The sequence below is a fragment of the Ochotona princeps genome, chromosome 2 (genome assembly GCF_030435755.1).
Source record: "Ochotona princeps isolate mOchPri1 chromosome 2, mOchPri1.hap1, whole genome shotgun sequence".
Lineage (NCBI taxonomy): Eukaryota > Metazoa > Chordata > Mammalia > Lagomorpha > Ochotonidae > Ochotona > Ochotona princeps.
This window is the reverse complement of record NC_080833.1, coordinates 35,742,662-35,763,979: the sequence shown is the minus strand read 5'-3', so window position 1 is coordinate 35,763,979 and position 21,318 is coordinate 35,742,662. Positions and strand designations below refer to the sequence as shown.

Below are 21,318 nucleotides of genomic sequence, written 5' to 3'. Positions count from 1 at the left end.
AACTAGGAGCTGGATAAAAAGTGGGGCTGCCGAGATACGAACCTGCATCCATATGGGATCCCGGAGGGTACAATGTGAGGACTTTAGCTACTAGGCCATGGTGCCAGTCCCCATGCTGCTGCCTTTCACAATGGTCCTCCACCCTGTTCCCATAACCCTCTTGGGTCCCAGGCTTGACCAGGCACATCAGACAAGTAACAGCATGGGTGTACCACAGCTTTATTGGCTCCTCTTTCTAGGGGGTGGCAGGGTCCCACAACTGCAGAGCTGATGGGGAGCCTGGAAGTGTGGGCTCAGTACGGGTCATTAAAGGGGTACAGAGGGTGCCCGGCATCTCTGGGGACCTTCTTCCCATTCACCTGAGAAAAATAAACAGAGACCTGATTAGTAGGAACAGAACTGATAAGAATTCAGGGCATCATCCTACATTCTCTGAATAACCCCATCTATGAGCAGTGCTATCCCAGACAGAACGGGCAGATCATGGCCACAGAAAAGGCCACAGAATCAGCAGTCCTGCAGCACCACACTGACTGGACAGCTTGGTACGCGGCTGCTCCTGCCCCTAGGAATTTTCAGTCTCAACTGGGAACAAGAGCTACCAACTATTTATTTCTCCATATGCAGCTGGCTTGAACCCCCATGACACCTCTAACAAAGTCAAAAATGGGGCTGGTATTGGCTTACAGAGCAATGCCTGTTTTGAATGGCTATATCCCACTGTGTGACAGGATCCGGTTCCAGTGGCTCCACACTTATGCTCCAGCTCCTTGTTAATGCAACTGGGAACAGTAGATGGCCCGTGCACTTAGGTTCCTGACACTCATGTGAGATAGATTTCGCTATCTAGATTGATGCAGGGCCAACTCCTCGATTCATCAGGGCCAACTGTTGGCTATCCCAAGCATTTGGGAAATGAAACATGGAATACAAAACATCTCTCTGTCTGTGTCGTTCTGCCTGTCAAATAAAAAATGAATTTTAAAAAAAGGATTGAATGTCTTCTGGGTAACACATTCATTTATAGAAACTCAACTATGTAGCTGGACTGAGTTCTTTCAACATAGGTCGCTGAGCTTGGAGGAATTTTTTTTTTTTTTTAGATTTATTCATTTTATTACAGCCAGATATACACAGAGGAGGAGAGACAGAGAGGAAGATCCTCCGTCCGATGATTCACTCCCCAAGTGAGGCGCAACGGGCCGATGCGCGCCGACCCGACGCCGGGAACCCGGAACCCCCTCCGGGTCTCCCACGCGGGCGCAGTGTCCCAAAGCATTGGGCCGTCCCCAACTGCTTTCCCAGGCCACAAGCAGGGAGCTGGATGGGAAGTGGAGCCGCCGGGACCAGAACCGGCGCCCACATGGGATCCCGGGGCTTTCAAGGCAAGGACTTCAGCCGCTAGACCACGCCGCCGGGCCCTAGCTTGGAGGAATTTAACATATTCTTTAAGGCAACAAAAAGTAAGCCACAAGACTGCTTTATACTAAGGCGCTGAGACATACTAATTTCGTGAGGATAGACAATGAACAAAATACTTCATCCAGCCTAGCAAACCCAACAACATCATACTGTCCACACAAAAGGAAAGTCTAAGGTCAGATCACAATCAAAGTCTCCCAATCCCTGCCTTCTAGGATTGAATCGAACCTCACCATAATCATGGGCACAATATATCGCCAATTTCTGTTCAGGGCATCCAGCTGCTTCATCTCTTCTGGGCTCAAGGTGAAGTCAAGCACCTAAGGAAGAGGACGGGATTGCGGACAGCCTTGTGAGTGGACACAGGGCTTCACAGCATTGCCCGCTTCTCTAGACAGAGCTGGGCCAGCTGCAGCACAGACAGCTAAAGCACACAGACCCATCTGCAGGTACCTGGATGTTCTGCAGGATGCGGGAAGGAGTGACACTCTTCGGGATGCAGATGACTTTCCGCTGCACCTGCCACCTACAAGGGGGATCGGTAGAGGTGGAAGAGAAGTCAGTCTCCCTAACCACTGCCTATCCTCAGCTCCTGGAGCCTCTGGGCCGCTGGAGTGTGAACAGCCCTGCCATCAAATCTGGAAGCCCTCAACCCTCGCCTCCCATCCCTGAGGCTTTCTTCCCAACCACAGCCCCTGTTCCCCAGAACACCGTGTACCTGAGCAAGATCTGAGCTGGAGATCGGCCATACTTCTCAGCCAGTGCCAGCACCGTAGGCTCCTCCAGCAGGACAGGCTCTTGAGGTTCCCGCCAATAACGATCTGAAGAGCCCAAAGGGCTATAGGCAGTCACCTCAAGGCCATGCGCGTGACAATGAGCAATGAGCTCATTCTGTGCCAGGTATGGGTGGCACTCCACCTGAGCCAGTAATAAGATATCAACATGCAATGCCTACATGCAACTTGCCTGATGTCAAGAAAAACTGGTCAATGCTGGTCCCCACGTCCTCCAACATGCTCCCTTTCCCATGTCCCACTGTCTCCATGGCTTCTGTGATCTATCTTTTTTTTTTTTAAAGATTTATTTATTTTATTGCAAAGTCAGATATACAGAGAGAAGGAGAGACACAGAGGAAGATCTTCTATCCAATGTATCACTCCCCAAGTGAGCCGCAACGGCCGGTGCTGCGCTGATCCAAAGCCGGGAACCAGGAACCTCTTCCGGGTCTCCCATGCGGATGAAGGGTCCCAATGCATTGGGCCGTCCTCAACTGCTTTCCCAGGCCACAAGCAGGGAACTGGATGGGATGTGGAGCTGCTGGGATTAGAACCGGCGCCCATATGGGATCCCGGGGCTTTCAAGGCGAGGACTTTAGCCGCTAGGCCACTGTGCCGTGCCCTGTCATCTATCTTTATGCAGAGGAGTCTGCACCTTATCTGAGCACATGCTAGTCACCCTCACACGGACACCATCACCAGCTCACTCATGCCTCCGCACACACAGTCCTGCACACCTCTGCTCTGCTTGCTGTGCTCACCTGCAAGACAGCCGGGCGCACCGAGGCCACGCTGAGCACGTCGTCGATCTGCCGACTGTTGAAGTTGGACAGGCCCAGCGCCCGCACCAGCCCCTTCGCCACTAGCGCCTCCATTGCTTTCCAGGTCTCCTTGTAGTCAATGAAGTCATAGCGCATGGACCCGTCAGCGTTCTTGGGAAAGAGGTTGTCTCCCCGTCTGAGTGAGACACAGCTTCCTAAGTGTGAGCTCAAAGGCCAGGCTTCTGCCCTACCTGCCCTACCTGTCCACATCCCCAAGCCCACAGAGGGCAAAGTGCCATCACTCAGAACAGCTGTGCTTCCTCACCCTAGGCTCACAATGCCAGTGTCAGGTCTACATGGACCTTCCATTCCTTGCTCACTCCCCAGCAGTTAGCTGCTCTTGCATTCTCCCTCGTGGGCAGGCTTCTCTCATTGCCCTTGTTGGTACACTCTCATTACAAAACCACAAGGCCTGGTTCAATGGAAGCCTGAATGAGTGAAGAGAAAGAAAGGACCACTAGTGCACCACTGGTACACATCCATGCAGCTGCATACCCGGTCTGCAGCTGAATGCCAGGCTGCAGCAGAAAAGCAGAGATCCCACTCTTGCTGAATTTGCCACACAGGTGACTGTTCCATTGCAGTGTTGCTGCCGTGACTCACAATATGTTACTAACACATCCCACCAAATCCCAGCTCCCTGGGTGATGGTCCTAGTAAGGCTTACTCAAAAGCAAGAGGCCAGTGCATCAGGTACAGGTCCAGATACTCCAGCTGCAGGTCAGCCAGCGTCTTCCGGAGGGCAGGCTCCACATCCTCGGGATGGTGCTTGGTGTTCCATAGCTTGGATGTCACAAAGAGCTCCTCCCGAGCCACTGCCTGGGGCAGGGGACAAAGTGTAGGGTGAGAGGATCAACGGTCCCCGTTCCACCCATCTGCACACAGTCTGGATTCCACCAGTCAGCCCCTACCTAACCCCAACCTCTGTATTCTCTGACCCCCAACTCTTTCTGTAGCCCCATTACTTACCTTGCCTGGCCCCACACTCTCCTTCAGGGCTTCCCCAATCTCAGCTTCATTGCTGTAGAGAGCAGCACAGTCGATGTGGCGGTAGCCTACACTAAGGGCATACTTCACAGCTGCTTTGACCTGAAGATGAGAGAACAAGAAATTTCTGTTCTGTGTGTCTGAGCCAGTGAGTACACCTCAACCCTATAGGACACTGATAGCAGAGCAGAACTAGACCAGGGACACTCAGGCAGTGTGATGAAAGGAAAGATAACTGCAGTCCAGGAGATCAGAAATCGCCTCAGAGGACTCCAGTCATCCTTTTAAAAACATCTGTGAGCTAAGAAAGACTTTTAAAACAACCACTTATTAGTTACGTGAATATATAATCTCCTCCACGTATAAAATGGACAAGGAAATCTAAAATATTAACCATCTGGTTAAGTAAGAAAAAGTGCCCTAGCCTTGGTGTACACAGCTGACTGAGTTAGTTACTTTCCAAAGCTTAACAGCTGCTTGCTGGGGTCCGTGCAGTAGGTGTGGATGGCACAAAGGTGTGAAGAGAACAGCTCCCCTGCTTGGCAGGGCCCGGGGGAGCTTCCAGCTGTTTGGCAGGGCTCAGTGGATTTCTCTCTGACCACCTTGACACAGTTTCACCCTCTTTTTGCATGGACACTCAACCATCCCACTAAGAATTTTGTAATCTATTGAGGCATTGTTTGCCCCTAGGAGATGGCTTTTGCAACCAACGTGAGCTTGAGAGTTAATGTTATTGATATTGTCTTGGTGAGTGGGCCTTTAACTGAGCACAGGAGTACAATTAAGCCCATGCTGTTTCTAGACACCTTCTTGTGTGCCTACCCATTGCCCTGAAATCTGGCCCAGACATATAACATGCCTTCTGGAAAATGGCTTGATAAGAATTTTACAAACTAGTGGAAGTGATCGGAGAATGGGCTGAAACTGATATGACAAAAAATATAGCTACTGGGACCCTAAAGGCTATCTTGTTACTGTGACCCTAAAGGCCATCCTGCTATGACAAAAAATATAGCTACTGTGACCCTAAAGGCTATCCTGCTATGGCAAAAAAAAATTATAGTTACTGCAACCAATTCTTTAGAACATAGAAAATGTAGTTGTTACAGCTGCTTTCATAATTTTTTTTTTTTATAATCCATTTTATTGTATTGTTGTTGACAATCTTTACATAGTTAACTATAGTTGAAGGAAAATCAAGAAAGAGAAAAAAAAAAAAAAAGGTTCAGGGGGATAGGGAGGTGGGCAATGCTATTATGTCCATATTGTTTCCATCATGTATCTGAGGTAAAAGGGGATATTGAGGGAGAAGCCCCACCCGGTTTCCCGCCCTCCCCAAGTCCCGGATGTGGGGCATGCTCTGAGATATGTGCTCAAGTGGAGTTAATAGTTCTCCAGTTATGAGTCACTGCCAGTTTCGCTCGATGAGGTGGTCCACTGATTGATATGGTCCATCATGAAGTCTCCATTTGTCCCATATTTCGCTGCCAACATGTAGCTGAGATGAATGATTGTCCTATTCTGTCTTCTGTCTTTTCTTGGTTAGAATTCTGAGTCCAGCAGTTCAAGTGGGGAGATCTCCAAAGATACTTTGAGGTATTCCCAGACCAGATTCTTGTATGTTCTAGCAAGCACAGGGCCCGGCACAGTCCATCACCCTGATCAGCTGGTGGTTGCAATTGCTGTGTTGGTTCTGTTTTCAGTCCCGAGTTGCACTGGAACCAATGGGTGTTGCAGTCCAGTCTGGTTCGGCCTTTACATCAACCAGTGGGAGCTGCAGCCTAGTCGGGGCGACCCACAATAACCCCCACCAAGCCCGCCCCCTACCCTGGTTTGCCAATTGTGTAGCAGAAGACCAGTCTGTCCCCCATCCCATTTGGCTCTGGTACTTGTCAATGGGTATTAAAGCTTAGTTCTATCTAATCGACTCAACCATCCAGCCCTCACAGATGTTGTTGAGTGCCTCTGTCTAGCCATCCCAGCCCCCGTCCTAGTTTTCATGCCCTCCCACGGGAATAGTGACCCAAGAAGGGGGAACCCACTTTTTCCCTCCCAGGTCTCTCTGTCCCGGTTTATGCACTCTTTAGGTGGTCCTGTGATTTGACTCGACAGAATTAGTCCCCAGTGCCAGCTTCTGCCAGCTGATGCTGTGGCCCTGATCTTGTCCACATGCAGCGCACAGGTGTTGTAGCCTTGCTTAGTCGTGTCTGTCTCTATCCCAGCCAACACTCTCCAGTGGGAGTGGTTGTCCAGCGAGGGGACCAGCCCCTTAACCCCCCCGCCAGCTCTGCCCCTCCCTTCCTGGATCTCACGTGTGCTGGATGGGTGCTGCATTCATATCCAGTACAGGCAACCACGCCCTGGCGTTCCAGAATGTGTACTGGTTTTGTCGCAACCAAACCCGGCCCATTCCACACTCTGTTCTGGTGATCGGATTTGCCAGAGGATGACATGAACTGATTCAGCCTGGCCTGCTCCTGACCCATGCCGAAGGTATGCCAGTGGGAAACTTTCCATGGCCTATTCTGGGCTGTTTCCAATCATGCTTCTCGCGCTTACCTGCAGGGACTGTGTCCTGCCAGAGGAGTTGCCCAGGCTCCTCCATCAGAACCCCTTCCAATTGCAGATTTTGCGCTTGCCAGGGGGTTCTTGAGCCAACCCTACTCAGTTCACCTCCTGTCCTAGCAGGAACAGTGGCTTTTCCTGGCTGGCTTTCACCCCATTCTGACTCTTGTTGTTGGATGTTTCAGCCCAGCCATGGCTCGTCCATACCCACATACAGCTCACACATGGCTCAGAAGGGGATTGAGACCCAGCCTAGTCAGTCCCACATCTACCCTGTTTCTCCATAACACCAGATGGTGCTGGGATCTGAACCGGCCTGGTGCATCCAATCCCAGCCCACACTAGTGCCTCGGGTGACTGCAACTGTTTCCTAGATAGAACGCAGCCCCCATTCCAGCACATACACCCCTTGGTGGGAACCTCATCCCAGCTGTGGCATCCCAGATTGGGACCGTTCCTAGCTGTAAATCACGCACCTGCACGTGGTTGCTCCGAGGACCATTAGGTGCCAGCCTGCTACACAAGCCGGAGCTTATCTTTTACTTGATAGGTGTTCAAAGCTCAGCATTATTAAGGGATTGGAAGTTCTTCAAAGGAAGAGTTACTGGCATTGGGAATCTTTAGGATTGACTCAGATCCCAGAAACAGTGGGGTCCCTCTAGAGCTATCCCAGCAGCGATTCAGATGTCCAATACCCCAGAGCTCCCTGGGCACATGGCGGACTGGGTTCGGGATCCGAGCTAGACGTCCTCTCCCGCAGCCCTCGGCTCGCCTCTGGCAGCCGGAGGTTAAATCCTGCAGGCCCGAGGTTGCGCCCCTCCCCAATCCCGTTCACCCACCACCCAATGAGGGTGTTGGGTGGGTCCCGGACATGCCCAGTCACGGAGGCCTCCCCCCTCGGCGTACTCACCCCAGAAGGAAGCAGGCCGCACCCAGGCATGTCCGGGCCCAGCCCGCCATGAGCCATGGGCACATGGCGGACTGGGTTCGGGATCCGAGCTAGACGTCCTCTCCCGCAGCCCTCGGCTCGCCTCTGGCAGCCGGAGGTTAAATCCTGCAGGCCCGAGGTTGCGCCCCTCCCCAATCCCGTTCACCCACCACCCAATGAGGGTGTTGGGTGGGTCCCGGACATGCCCAGTCACGGAGGCCTCCCCCCTCGGCGTACTCACCCCAGAAGGAAGCAGGCCGCACCCAGGCATGTCCGGGCCCAGCCCGCCATGAGCCATGGGCACATGGCGGACTGGGTTCGGGATCCGAGCTAGACGTCCTCTCCCGCAGCCCTCGGCTCGCCTCTGGCAGCCGGAGGTTAAATCCTGCAGGCCCGAGGTTGCGCCCCTCCCCAATCCCGTTCACCCACCACCCAATGAGGGTGTTGGGTGGGTCCCGGACATGCCCAGTCACGGAGGCCTCCCCCCTCGGCGTACTCACCCCAGAAGGAAGCAGGCCGCACCCAGGCATGTCCGGGCCCAGCCCGCCATGAGCCATGGGCACATGGCGGACTGGGTTCGGGATCCGAGCTAGACGTCCTCTCCCGCAGCCCTCGGCTCGCCTCTGGCAGCCGGAGGTTAAATCCTGCAGGCCCGAGGTTGCGCCCCTCCCCAATCCCGTTCACCCACCACCCAATGAGGGTGTTGGGTGGGTCCCGGACATGCCCAGTCACGGAGGCCTCCCCCCTCGGCGTACTCACCCCAGAAGGAAGCAGGCCGCACCCAGGCATGTCCGGGCCCAGCCCGCCATGAGCCATGGGCACATGGCGGACTGGGTTCGGGATCCGAGCTAGACGTCCTCTCCCGCAGCCCTCGGCTCGCCTCTGGCAGCCGGAGGTTAAATCCTGCAGGCCCGAGGTTGCGCCCCTCCCCAATCCCGTTCACCCACCACCCAATGAGGGTGTTGGGTGGGTCCCGGACATGCCCAGTCACGGAGGCCTCCCCCCTCGGCGTACTCACCCCAGAAGGAAGCAGGCCGCACCCAGGCATGTCCGGGCCCAGCCCGCCATGAGCCATGGGCACATGGCGGACTGGGTTCGGGATCCGAGCTAGACGTCCTCTCCCGCAGCCCTCGGCTCGCCTCTGGCAGCCGGAGGTTAAATCCTGCAGGCCCGAGGTTGCGCCCCTCCCCAATCCCGTTCACCCACCACCCAATGAGGGTGTTGGGTGGGTCCCGGACATGCCCAGTCACGGAGGCCTCCCCCCTCGGCGTACTCACCCCAGAAGGAAGCAGGCCGCACCCAGGCATGTCCGGGCCCAGCCCGCCATGAGCCATGGGCACATGGCGGACTGGGTTCGGGATCCGAGCTAGACGTCCTCTCCCGCAGCCCTCGGCTCGCCTCTGGCAGCCGGAGGTTAAATCCTGCAGGCCCGAGGTTGCGCCCCTCCCCAATCCCGTTCACCCACCACCCAATGAGGGTGTTGGGTGGGTCCCGGACATGCCCAGTCACGGAGGCCTCCCCCCTCGGCGTACTCACCCCAGAAGGAAGCAGGCCGCACCCAGGCATGTCCGGGCCCAGCCCGCCATGAGCCATGGGCACATGGCGGACTGGGTTCGGGATCCGAGCTAGACGTCCTCTCCCGCAGCCCTCGGCTCGCCTCTGGCAGCCGGAGGTTAAATCCTGCAGGCCCGAGGTTGCGCCCCTCCCCAATCCCGTTCACCCACCACCCAATGAGGGTGTTGGGTGGGTCCCGGACATGCCCAGTCACGGAGGCCTCCCCCCTCGGCGTACTCACCCCAGAAGGAAGCAGGCCGCACCCAGGCATGTCCGGGCCCAGCCCGCCATGAGCCATGGGCACATGGCGGACTGGGTTCGGGATCCGAGCTAGACGTCCTCTCCCGCAGCCCTCGGCTCGCCTCTGGCAGCCGGAGGTTAAATCCTGCAGGCCCGAGGTTGCGCCCCTCCCCAATCCCGTTCACCCACCACCCAATGAGGGTGTTGGGTGGGTCCCGGACATGCCCAGTCACGGAGGCCTCCCCCCTCGGCGTACTCACCCCAGAAGGAAGCAGGCCGCACCCAGGCATGTCCGGGCCCAGCCCGCCATGAGCCATGGGCACATGGCGGACTGGGTTCGGGATCCGAGCTAGACGTCCTCTCCCGCAGCCCTCGGCTCGCCTCTGGCAGCCGGAGGTTAAATCCTGCAGGCCCGAGGTTGCGCCCCTCCCCAATCCCGTTCACCCACCACCCAATGAGGGTGTTGGGTGGGTCCCGGACATGCCCAGTCACGGAGGCCTCCCCCCTCGGCGTACTCACCCCAGAAGGAAGCAGGCCGCACCCAGGCATGTCCGGGCCCAGCCCGCCATGAGCCATGGGCACATGGCGGACTGGGTTCGGGATCCGAGCTAGACGTCCTCTCCCGCAGCCCTCGGCTCGCCTCTGGCAGCCGGAGGTTAAATCCTGCAGGCCCGAGGTTGCGCCCCTCCCCAATCCCGTTCACCCACCACCCAATGAGGGTGTTGGGTGGGTCCCGGACATGCCCAGTCACGGAGGCCTCCCCCCTCGGCGTACTCACCCCAGAAGGAAGCAGGCCGCACCCAGGCATGTCCGGGCCCAGCCCGCCATGAGCCATGGGCACATGGCGGACTGGGTTCGGGATCCGAGCTAGACGTCCTCTCCCGCAGCCCTCGGCTCGCCTCTGGCAGCCGGAGGTTAAATCCTGCAGGCCCGAGGTTGCGCCCCTCCCCAATCCCGTTCACCCACCACCCAATGAGGGTGTTGGGTGGGTCCCGGACATGCCCAGTCACGGAGGCCTCCCCCCTCGGCGTACTCACCCCAGAAGGAAGCAGGCCGCACCCAGGCATGTCCGGGCCCAGCCCGCCATGAGCCATGGGCACATGGCGGACTGGGTTCGGGATCCGAGCTAGACGTCCTCTCCCGCAGCCCTCGGCTCGCCTCTGGCAGCCGGAGGTTAAATCCTGCAGGCCCGAGGTTGCGCCCCTCCCCAATCCCGTTCACCCACCACCCAATGAGGGTGTTGGGTGGGTCCCGGACATGCCCAGTCACGGAGGCCTCCCCCCTCGGCGTACTCACCCCAGAAGGAAGCAGGCCGCACCCAGGCATGTCCGGGCCCAGCCCGCCATGAGCCATGGGCACATGGCGGACTGGGTTCGGGATCCGAGCTAGACGTCCTCTCCCGCAGCCCTCGGCTCGCCTCTGGCAGCCGGAGGTTAAATCCTGCAGGCCCGAGGTTGCGCCCCTCCCCAATCCCGTTCACCCACCACCCAATGAGGGTGTTGGGTGGGTCCCGGACATGCCCAGTCACGGAGGCCTCCCCCCTCGGCGTACTCACCCCAGAAGGAAGCAGGCCGCACCCAGGCATGTCCGGGCCCAGCCCGCCATGAGCCATGGGCACATGGCGGACTGGGTTCGGGATCCGAGCTAGACGTCCTCTCCCGCAGCCCTCGGCTCGCCTCTGGCAGCCGGAGGTTAAATCCTGCAGGCCCGAGGTTGCGCCCCTCCCCAATCCCGTTCACCCACCACCCAATGAGGGTGTTGGGTGGGTCCCGGACATGCCCAGTCACGGAGGCCTCCCCCCTCGGCGTACTCACCCCAGAAGGAAGCAGGCCGCACCCAGGCATGTCCGGGCCCAGCCCGCCATGAGCCATGGGCACATGGCGGACTGGGTTCGGGATCCGAGCTAGACGTCCTCTCCCGCAGCCCTCGGCTCGCCTCTGGCAGCCGGAGGTTAAATCCTGCAGGCCCGAGGTTGCGCCCCTCCCCAATCCCGTTCACCCACCACCCAATGAGGGTGTTGGGTGGGTCCCGGACATGCCCAGTCACGGAGGCCTCCCCCCTCGGCGTACTCACCCCAGAAGGAAGCAGGCCGCACCCAGGCATGTCCGGGCCCAGCCCGCCATGAGCCATGGGCACATGGCGGACTGGGTTCGGGATCCGAGCTAGACGTCCTCTCCCGCAGCCCTCGGCTCGCCTCTGGCAGCCGGAGGTTAAATCCTGCAGGCCCGAGGTTGCGCCCCTCCCCAATCCCGTTCACCCACCACCCAATGAGGGTGTTGGGTGGGTCCCGGACATGCCCAGTCACGGAGGCCTCCCCCCTCGGCGTACTCACCCCAGAAGGAAGCAGGCCGCACCCAGGCATGTCCGGGCCCAGCCCGCCATGAGCCATGGGCACATGGCGGACTGGGTTCGGGATCCGAGCTAGACGTCCTCTCCCGCAGCCCTCGGCTCGCCTCTGGCAGCCGGAGGTTAAATCCTGCAGGCCCGAGGTTGCGCCCCTCCCCAATCCCGTTCACCCACCACCCAATGAGGGTGTTGGGTGGGTCCCGGACATGCCCAGTCACGGAGGCCTCCCCCCTCGGCGTACTCACCCCAGAAGGAAGCAGGCCGCACCCAGGCATGTCCGGGCCCAGCCCGCCATGAGCCATGGGCACATGGCGGACTGGGTTCGGGATCCGAGCTAGACGTCCTCTCCCGCAGCCCTCGGCTCGCCTCTGGCAGCCGGAGGTTAAATCCTGCAGGCCCGAGGTTGCGCCCCTCCCCAATCCCGTTCACCCACCACCCAATGAGGGTGTTGGGTGGGTCCCGGACATGCCCAGTCACGGAGGCCTCCCCCCTCGGCGTACTCACCCCAGAAGGAAGCAGGCCGCACCCAGGCATGTCCGGGCCCAGCCCGCCATGAGCCATGGGCACATGGCGGACTGGGTTCGGGATCCGAGCTAGACGTCCTCTCCCGCAGCCCTCGGCTCGCCTCTGGCAGCCGGAGGTTAAATCCTGCAGGCCCGAGGTTGCGCCCCTCCCCAATCCCGTTCACCCACCACCCAATGAGGGTGTTGGGTGGGTCCCGGACATGCCCAGTCACGGAGGCCTCCCCCCTCGGCGTACTCACCCCAGAAGGAAGCAGGCCGCACCCAGGCATGTCCGGGCCCAGCCCGCCATGAGCCATGGGCACATGGCGGACTGGGTTCGGGATCCGAGCTAGACGTCCTCTCCCGCAGCCCTCGGCTCGCCTCTGGCAGCCGGAGGTTAAATCCTGCAGGCCCGAGGTTGCGCCCCTCCCCAATCCCGTTCACCCACCACCCAATGAGGGTGTTGGGTGGGTCCCGGACATGCCCAGTCACGGAGGCCTCCCCCCTCGGCGTACTCACCCCAGAAGGAAGCAGGCCGCACCCAGGCATGTCCGGGCCCAGCCCGCCATGAGCCATGGGCACATGGCGGACTGGGTTCGGGATCCGAGCTAGACGTCCTCTCCCGCAGCCCTCGGCTCGCCTCTGGCAGCCGGAGGTTAAATCCTGCAGGCCCGAGGTTGCGCCCCTCCCCAATCCCGTTCACCCACCACCCAATGAGGGTGTTGGGTGGGTCCCGGACATGCCCAGTCACGGAGGCCTCCCCCCTCGGCGTACTCACCCCAGAAGGAAGCAGGCCGCACCCAGGCATGTCCGGGCCCAGCCCGCCATGAGCCATGGGCACATGGCGGACTGGGTTCGGGATCCGAGCTAGACGTCCTCTCCCGCAGCCCTCGGCTCGCCTCTGGCAGCCGGAGGTTAAATCCTGCAGGCCCGAGGTTGCGCCCCTCCCCAATCCCGTTCACCCACCACCCAATGAGGGTGTTGGGTGGGTCCCGGACATGCCCAGTCACGGAGGCCTCCCCCCTCGGCGTACTCACCCCAGAAGGAAGCAGGCCGCACCCAGGCATGTCCGGGCCCAGCCCGCCATGAGCCATGGGCACATGGCGGACTGGGTTCGGGATCCGAGCTAGACGTCCTCTCCCGCAGCCCTCGGCTCGCCTCTGGCAGCCGGAGGTTAAATCCTGCAGGCCCGAGGTTGCGCCCCTCCCCAATCCCGTTCACCCACCACCCAATGAGGGTGTTGGGTGGGTCCCGGACATGCCCAGTCACGGAGGCCTCCCCCCTCGGCGTACTCACCCCAGAAGGAAGCAGGCCGCACCCAGGCATGTCCGGGCCCAGCCCGCCATGAGCCATGGGCACATGGCGGACTGGGTTCGGGATCCGAGCTAGACGTCCTCTCCCGCAGCCCTCGGCTCGCCTCTGGCAGCCGGAGGTTAAATCCTGCAGGCCCGAGGTTGCGCCCCTCCCCAATCCCGTTCACCCACCACCCAATGAGGGTGTTGGGTGGGTCCCGGACATGCCCAGTCACGGAGGCCTCCCCCCTCGGCGTACTCACCCCAGAAGGAAGCAGGCCGCACCCAGGCATGTCCGGGCCCAGCCCGCCATGAGCCATGGGCACATGGCGGACTGGGTTCGGGATCCGAGCTAGACGTCCTCTCCCGCAGCCCTCGGCTCGCCTCTGGCAGCCGGAGGTTAAATCCTGCAGGCCCGAGGTTGCGCCCCTCCCCAATCCCGTTCACCCACCACCCAATGAGGGTGTTGGGTGGGTCCCGGACATGCCCAGTCACGGAGGCCTCCCCCCTCGGCGTACTCACCCCAGAAGGAAGCAGGCCGCACCCAGGCATGTCCGGGCCCAGCCCGCCATGAGCCATGGGCACATGGCGGACTGGGTTCGGGATCCGAGCTAGACGTCCTCTCCCGCAGCCCTCGGCTCGCCTCTGGCAGCCGGAGGTTAAATCCTGCAGGCCCGAGGTTGCGCCCCTCCCCAATCCCGTTCACCCACCACCCAATGAGGGTGTTGGGTGGGTCCCGGACATGCCCAGTCACGGAGGCCTCCCCCCTCGGCGTACTCACCCCAGAAGGAAGCAGGCCGCACCCAGGCATGTCCGGGCCCAGCCCGCCATGAGCCATGGGCACATGGCGGACTGGGTTCGGGATCCGAGCTAGACGTCCTCTCCCGCAGCCCTCGGCTCGCCTCTGGCAGCCGGAGGTTAAATCCTGCAGGCCCGAGGTTGCGCCCCTCCCCAATCCCGTTCACACCACCACCCAATGAGGGTGTTGGGTGGGTCCCGGACATGCCCAGTCACGGAGGCCTCCCCCCTCGGCGTACTCACCCCAGAAGGAAGCAGGCCGCACCCAGGCATGTCCGGGCCCAGCCCGCCATGAGCCATGGGCACATGGCGGACTGGGTTCGGGATCCGAGCTAGACGTCCTCTCCCGCAGCCCTCGGCTCGCCTCTGGCAGCCGGAGGTTAAATCCTGCAGGCCCGAGGTTGCGCCCCTCCCCAATCCCGTTCACCCACCACCCAATGAGGGTGTTGGGTGGGTCCCGGACATGCCCAGTCACGGAGGCCTCCCCCCTCGGCGTACTCACCCCAGAAGGAAGCAGGCCGCACCCAGGCATGTCCGGGCCCAGCCCGCCATGAGCCATGGGCACATGGCGGACTGGGTTCGGGATCCGAGCTAGACGTCCTCTCCCGCAGCCCTCGGCTCGCCTCTGGCAGCCGGAGGTTAAATCCTGCAGGCCCGAGGTTGCGCCCCTCCCCAATCCCGTTCACCCACCACCCAATGAGGGTGTTGGGTGGGTCCCGGACATGCCCAGTCACGGAGGCCTCCCCCCTCGGCGTACTCACCCCAGAAGGAAGCAGGCCGCACCCAGGCATGTCCGGGCCCAGCCCGCCATGAGCCATGGGCACATGGCGGACTGGGTTCGGGATCCGAGCTAGACGTCCTCTCCCGCAGCCCTCGGCTCGCCTCTGGCAGCCGGAGGTTAAATCCTGCAGGCCCGAGGTTGCGCCCCTCCCCAATCCCGTTCACCCACCACCCAATGAGGGTGTTGGGTGGGTCCCGGACATGCCCAGTCACGGAGGCCTCCCCCCTCGGCGTACTCACCCCAGAAGGAAGCAGGCCGCACCCAGGCATGTCCGGGCCCAGCCCGCCATGAGCCATGGGCACATGGCGGACTGGGTTCGGGATCCGAGCTAGACGTCCTCTCCCGCAGCCCTCGGCTCGCCTCTGGCAGCCGGAGGTTAAATCCTGCAGGCCCGAGGTTGCGCCCCTCCCCAATCCCGTTCACCCACCACCCAATGAGGGTGTTGGGTGGGTCCCGGACATGCCCAGTCACGGAGGCCTCCCCCCTCGGCGTACTCACCCCAGAAGGAAGCAGGCCGCACCCAGGCATGTCCGGGCCCAGCCCGCCATGAGCCATGGGCACATGGCGGACTGGGTTCGGGATCCGAGCTAGACGTCCTCTCCCGCAGCCCTCGGCTCGCCTCTGGCAGCCGGAGGTTAAATCCTGCAGGCCCGAGGTTGCGCCCCTCCCCAATCCCGTTCACCCACCACCCAATGAGGGTGTTGGGTGGGTCCCGGACATGCCCAGTCACGGAGGCCTCCCCCCTCGGCGTACTCACCCCAGAAGGAAGCAGGCCGCACCCAGGCATGTCCGGGCCCAGCCCGCCATGAGCCATGGGCACATGGCGGACTGGGTTCGGGATCCGAGCTAGACGTCCTCTCCCGCAGCCCTCGGCTCGCCTCTGGCAGCCGGAGGTTAAATCCTGCAGGCCCGAGGTTGCGCCCCTCCCCAATCCCGTTCACCCACCACCCAATGAGGGTGTTGGGTGGGTCCCGGACATGCCCAGTCACGGAGGCCTCCCCCCTCGGCGTACTCACCCCAGAAGGAAGCAGGCCGCACCCAGGCATGTCCGGGCCCAGCCCGCCATGAGCCATGGGCACATGGCGGACTGGGTTCGGGATCCGAGCTAGACGTCCTCTCCCGCAGCCCTCGGCTCGCCTCTGGCAGCCGGAGGTTAAATCCTGCAGGCCCGAGGTTGCGCCCCTCCCCAATCCCGTTCACCCACCACCCAATGAGGGTGTTGGGTGGGTCCCGGACATGCCCAGTCACGGAGGCCTCCCCCCTCGGCGTACTCACCCCAGAAGGAAGCAGGCCGCACCCAGGCATGTCCGGGCCCAGCCCGCCATGAGCCATGGGCACATGGCGGACTGGGTTCGGGATCCGAGCTAGACGTCCTCTCCCGCAGCCCTCGGCTCGCCTCTGGCAGCCGGAGGTTAAATCCTGCAGGCCCGAGGTTGCGCCCCTCCCCAATCCCGTTCACCCACCACCCAATGAGGGTGTTGGGTGGGTCCCGGACATGCCCAGTCACGGAGGCCTCCCCCCTCGGCGTAATCACCCCAGAAGGAAGCAGGCCGCACCCAGGCATGTCCGGGCCCAGCCCGCCATGAGCCATGGGCACATGGCGGACTGGGTTCGGGATCCGAGCTAGACGTCCTCTCCCGCAGCCCTCGGCTCGCCTCTGGCAGCCGGAGGTTAAATCCTGCAGGCCCGAGGTTGCGCCCCTCCCCAATCCCGTTCACCCACCACCCAATGAGGGTGTTGGGTGGGTCCCGGACATGCCCAGTCACGGAGGCCTCCCCCCTCGGCGTACTCACCCCAGAAGGAAGCAGGCCGCACCCAGGCATGTCCGGGCCCAGCCCGCCATGAGCCATGGGCACATGGCGGACTGGGTTCGGGATCCGAGCTAGACGTCCTCTCCCGCAGCCCTCGGCTCGCCTCTGGCAGCCGGAGGTTAAATCCTGCAGGCCCGAGGTTGCGCCCCTCCCCAATCCCGTTCACCCACCACCCAATGAGGGTGTTGGGTGGGTCCCGGACATGCCCAGTCACGGAGGCCTCCCCCTTCGGCGTACTCACCCCAGAAGGAAGCAGGCCGCACCCAGGCATGTCCGGGCCCAGCCCGCCATGAGCCATGGGCACATGGCGGACTGGGTTCGGGATCCGAGCTAGACGTCCTCTCCCGCAGCCCTCGGCTCGCCTCTGGCAGCCGGAGGTTAAATCCTGCAGGCCCGAGGTTGCGCCCCTCCCCAATCCCGTTCACCCACCACCCAATGAGGGTGTTGGGTGGGTCCCGGACATGCCCAGTCACGGAGGCCTCCCCCCTCGGCGTACTCACCCCAGAAGGAAGCAGGCCGCACCCAGGCATGTCCGGGCCCAGCCCGCCATGAGCCATGGGCACATGGCGGACTGGGTTCGGGATCCGAGCTAGACGTCCTCTCCCGCAGCCCTCGGCTCGCCTCTGGCAGCCGGAGGTTAAATCCTGCAGGCCCGAGGTTGCGCCCCTCCCCAATCCCGTTCACCCACCACCCAATGAGGGTGTTGGGTGGGTCCCGGACATGCCCAGTCACGGAGGCCTCCCCCCTCGGCGTACTCACCCCAGAAGGAAGCAGGCCGCACCCAGGCATGTCCGGGCCCAGCCCGCCATGAGCCATGGGCACATGGCGGACTGGGTTCGGGATCCGAGCTAGACGTCCTCTCCCGCAGCCCTCGGCTCGCCTCTGGCAGCCGGAGGTTAAATCCTGCAGGCCCGAGGTTGCGCCCCTCCCCAATCCCGTTCACCCACCACCCAATGAGGGTGTTGGGTGGGTCCCGGACATGCCCAGTCACGGAGGCCTCCCCCCTCGGCGTAATCACCCCAGAAGGAAGCAGGCCGCACCCAGGCATGTCCGGGCCCAGCCCGCCATGAGCCATGGGCACATGGCGGACTGGGTTCGGGATCCGAGCTAGACGTCCTCTCCCGCAGCCCTCGGCTCGCCTCTGGCAGCCGGAGGTTAAATCCTGCAGGCCCGAGGTTGCGCCCCTCCCCAATCCCGTTCACCCACCACCCAATGAGGGTGTTGGGTGGGTCCCGGACATGCCCAGTCACGGAGGCCTCCCCCCTCGGCGTACTCACCCCAGAAGGAAGCAGGCCGCACCCAGGCATGTCCGGGCCCAGCCCGCCATGAGCCATGGGCACATGGCGGACTGGGTTCGGGATCCGAGCTAGACGTCCTCTCCCGCAGCCCTCGGCTCGCCTCTGGCAGCCGGAGGTTAAATCCTGCAGGCCCGAGGTTGCGCCCCTCCCCAATCCCGTTCACCCACCACCCAATGAGGGTGTTGGGTGGGTCCCGGACATGCCCAGTCACGGAGGCCTCCCCCCTCGGCGTACTCACCCCAGAAGGAAGCAGGCCGCACCCAGGCATGTCCGGGCCCAGCCCGCCATGAGCCATGGGCACATGGCGGACTGGGTTCGGGATCCGAGCTAGACGTCCTCTCCCGCAGCCCTCGGCTCGCCTCTGGCAGCCGGAGGTTAAATCCTGCAGGCCCGAGGTTGCGCCCCTCCCCAATCCCGTTCACCCACCACCCAATGAGGGTGTTGGGTGGGTCCCGGACATGCCCAGTCACGGAGGCCTCCCCCCTCGGCGTACTCACCCCAGAAGGAAGCAGGCCGCACCCAGGCATGTCCGGGCCCAGCCCGCCATGAGCCATGGGCACATGGCGGACTGGGTTCGGGATCCGAGCTAGACGTCCTCTCCCGCAGCCCTCGGCTCGCCTCTCCATAATTTTTTAACTAGTGGAAATATAGGACAATTTTACTAACATCATAAAGATATACTTTTTATTATTGTTTGATTATTTATGAGGTTGTAGAGCTTGCAGTGATAGGGGGATTTAATGTTTGAAACTTTTTGTCTTAGATCTTTATGTTTTTTCTCTTTTGATGTATTTCTCCCATTAAGCGATGAATAAGTTGCAGAATAAGAATTGTAGTAGGCGGGTATTAATGATTAATATGTGTTGTCTACTGAGGAATTCTTGGCTGCAACAACAGAATGGATAATGCCCTGTCTTAAGGTGAAACAATTTGCAGAATTATCTTTGGAAGCACCCACTTGTCCATTGTAGAGTTGAAACCAAAATAGAGTAAACATGGCTCATTGGTAACTGCAATTCTTTTCGCCGTATAACTCCTGCATTACTTGCTTAGCTAACAAACTGTGTGAGCTTGCAGGCCTGATGGTCAACTAATGCCAATGACTCCAATTCCTATAAATCAAGGCCCCAGACTTATTAACACAGATAATTCAAGATAGGAGCCTGGTTGTCACAGGTGGCGCCAAGGATAGAGCCCAGACTTGACGAGAGCAGGTGGGGGCTGGCAAGCCAAAATAAGCAAGGAATGTGTAATCCTCCCTCATTCATCTCTCAAGCTGTTGTAAATTGTGCGCCCCTTGCGGCTATGTCAAATTGCCCCTAAAAGAAAACCTTGTACTGCTTCTGTATAAATAAAGTGGACAGCTTTCTCGCATGGTCCACAATGATCCTGAAATTGTAGTGGTCCATTTCTTTTCTCTCGATGCCTCTTTCACGCACCCTTCTCGAGTTCCAAACTCAGCTGGAGCTGGACTCCAGTGGATGCTATGGCTCCAACTCTGGACACACTGGGGACAAGTCCAGGTCTCAGGGAGCTCCAGGCGGGACAGGAGACACGTCACAGCACAGGCTGGTAACTGCCACCTTAGGACTCACAGCATGGTGCAGATCCAGAGAAAAGGGTGCTCCCTGTGCCCTTGGCCTTTTTGAGCCCTTCAGCCCCTCCTGTGTGCCAGCCAAGGAGGCCAAGAACGCAGTGTGAGTCCCTTCTCTGACCTCCTCCCAGTGCTCCCCAGCTGCATTCCCACTAGCAGATTATAGGCCTGTTCTGCTGAGGGAAAAGGCAGTATTCCTCCACCAAGTCCTGCCTTGTCCCTAGCAGAGGTCTAGAAATCCTTCGCCTCTCCCCTCAGCCTCACCTGGCCAGGCTCACTCTTCCAGGTGCCCAGACCAATGAGGGGCATCTTCTGCCCAGTGTGCAGGAGGACACTGGAAGTCGTCATTGTCCCCTGAAACAGATGGTGTAGGAGTTAATGCTCTTGCCTGGACCTCAATCACCAACTAGCACACAACTGTATAAAACATGGGCTTGAAAGGTGATAGGAAAAGGAAGACAAAAGTGGGCAATCATATGCCTGTGAGCACAGGCAGCAGAGCCAGGTAGGTTGCCAAAACCATCACAACCTATCAGATCTTGGACAAACACTAGATCACCATCCTGCAGGCCCTTCCTTCCATGCTAAAGGTCAGCATAAAGAGCTGCACCATCTAAAAACAAAGGTGTGGTATGGGATGGAGGGAACAGGGAGCAGGGAAGCATCGTGGCTCAGAGGAGTCAAATGTCCTCTTCATCGAAATGTGCACTGGTTCAAGCTCCAGGTGTTATACTTACAAGCCAGCTCTATGCTAATATGCCTGAGAAAGCAGTGGCTGATGGCGGGAGTACAGGGAGCCCTGGACGGAATTCCAGGTACCTGGTTTCCACCTGTCCTAGCTCCAACTATTGTGGACATTTGGGGAGTAAACCAATGGATCAAATCTCTCTTTCTCTCTCTCTCCCTCTTCCTATCACCTTACCTTTCTCCTTCCCTCTTTGTATGTGTATGCCTCCCTCTCTCTTTGTAATTCTCCCTTTGAATAAATAAAATAAATCTTAAACATAAATAATTTTAAAATGTGGAGTGGTTCCAAAGAGGCATTCTATTTTTAAAGAAGATCTCAAAGCAGGGAATGACAGACAATAGCAACATCAACACAAATGGAGACCAGGATACAGGACACATCCAGAAAACAGTGGATGAAATGGGCCCCGGCACTGTGGCCTAGTGGCTAAAGTCCTAGCCTTAAACACACCAGAATCCCATATGGGTGCCGGTTCTAATCCCAGCAGCTCCACTTCCCATCCAGCTCCCTGCTTGTGGCCTGGGAAAGCAGTCAAGGACGGATCCTGCACCCATGTGGGAGACCTGGAGGAAGTTCCTGGCTCCTGGCTTCTGATCGGCACAGCACCGGCCGTTGCGGCCACTTGGGGAGTGAATCATCAGACGGAAGATCTTCCTCTCTATTTCTCCTCCTCTCTGTATATCTGACTTTGTAATAAAAAAATTTAAAAAAAAGAAAACAACAGTGGATGAAATGAATGCTCTCAGGATGTCAGAACTATAGAGACTGAATCCTTCTCCACAAGGTCTGAACGCCGGCAGCCCTCCATGGTCTCCTATGAGTGAAGTAAACCATTAACTGTTCTTATTTGAGAC

The 21,318-nt window shown here is 59.7% G+C and overlaps 1 protein-coding gene across 1 annotated transcript in view; it reads right to left on the bottom strand.

The window, feature by feature from the left end:
- Window positions 1-203: 203 nt before the first annotated feature.
- The window catches only part of LOC101523257 (aldo-keto reductase family 1 member A1), a 31,811-nt gene continuing 10,696 nt past the window's right edge, over window positions 204-21,318 (bottom strand). Inside the window, exons 2-9 of the mRNA XM_004598938.4 lie at window positions 19,981-20,070; window positions 3,989-4,108; window positions 3,687-3,838; window positions 2,960-3,155; window positions 2,141-2,340; window positions 1,876-1,948; window positions 1,656-1,742; window positions 204-359 (exon numbers count right to left, since the gene is read on the bottom strand). Of these exons, the coding sequence (XP_004598995.2) occupies window positions 294-359; window positions 1,656-1,742; window positions 1,876-1,948; window positions 2,141-2,340; window positions 2,960-3,155; window positions 3,687-3,838; window positions 3,989-4,108; window positions 19,981-20,064 (978 nt within the window). The 5' untranslated portion in view covers window positions 20,065-20,070 and the 3' untranslated portion in view covers window positions 204-293. The remainder of the gene's footprint in view (window positions 360-1,655; window positions 1,743-1,875; window positions 1,949-2,140; window positions 2,341-2,959; window positions 3,156-3,686; window positions 3,839-3,988; window positions 4,109-19,980; window positions 20,071-21,318) is intronic.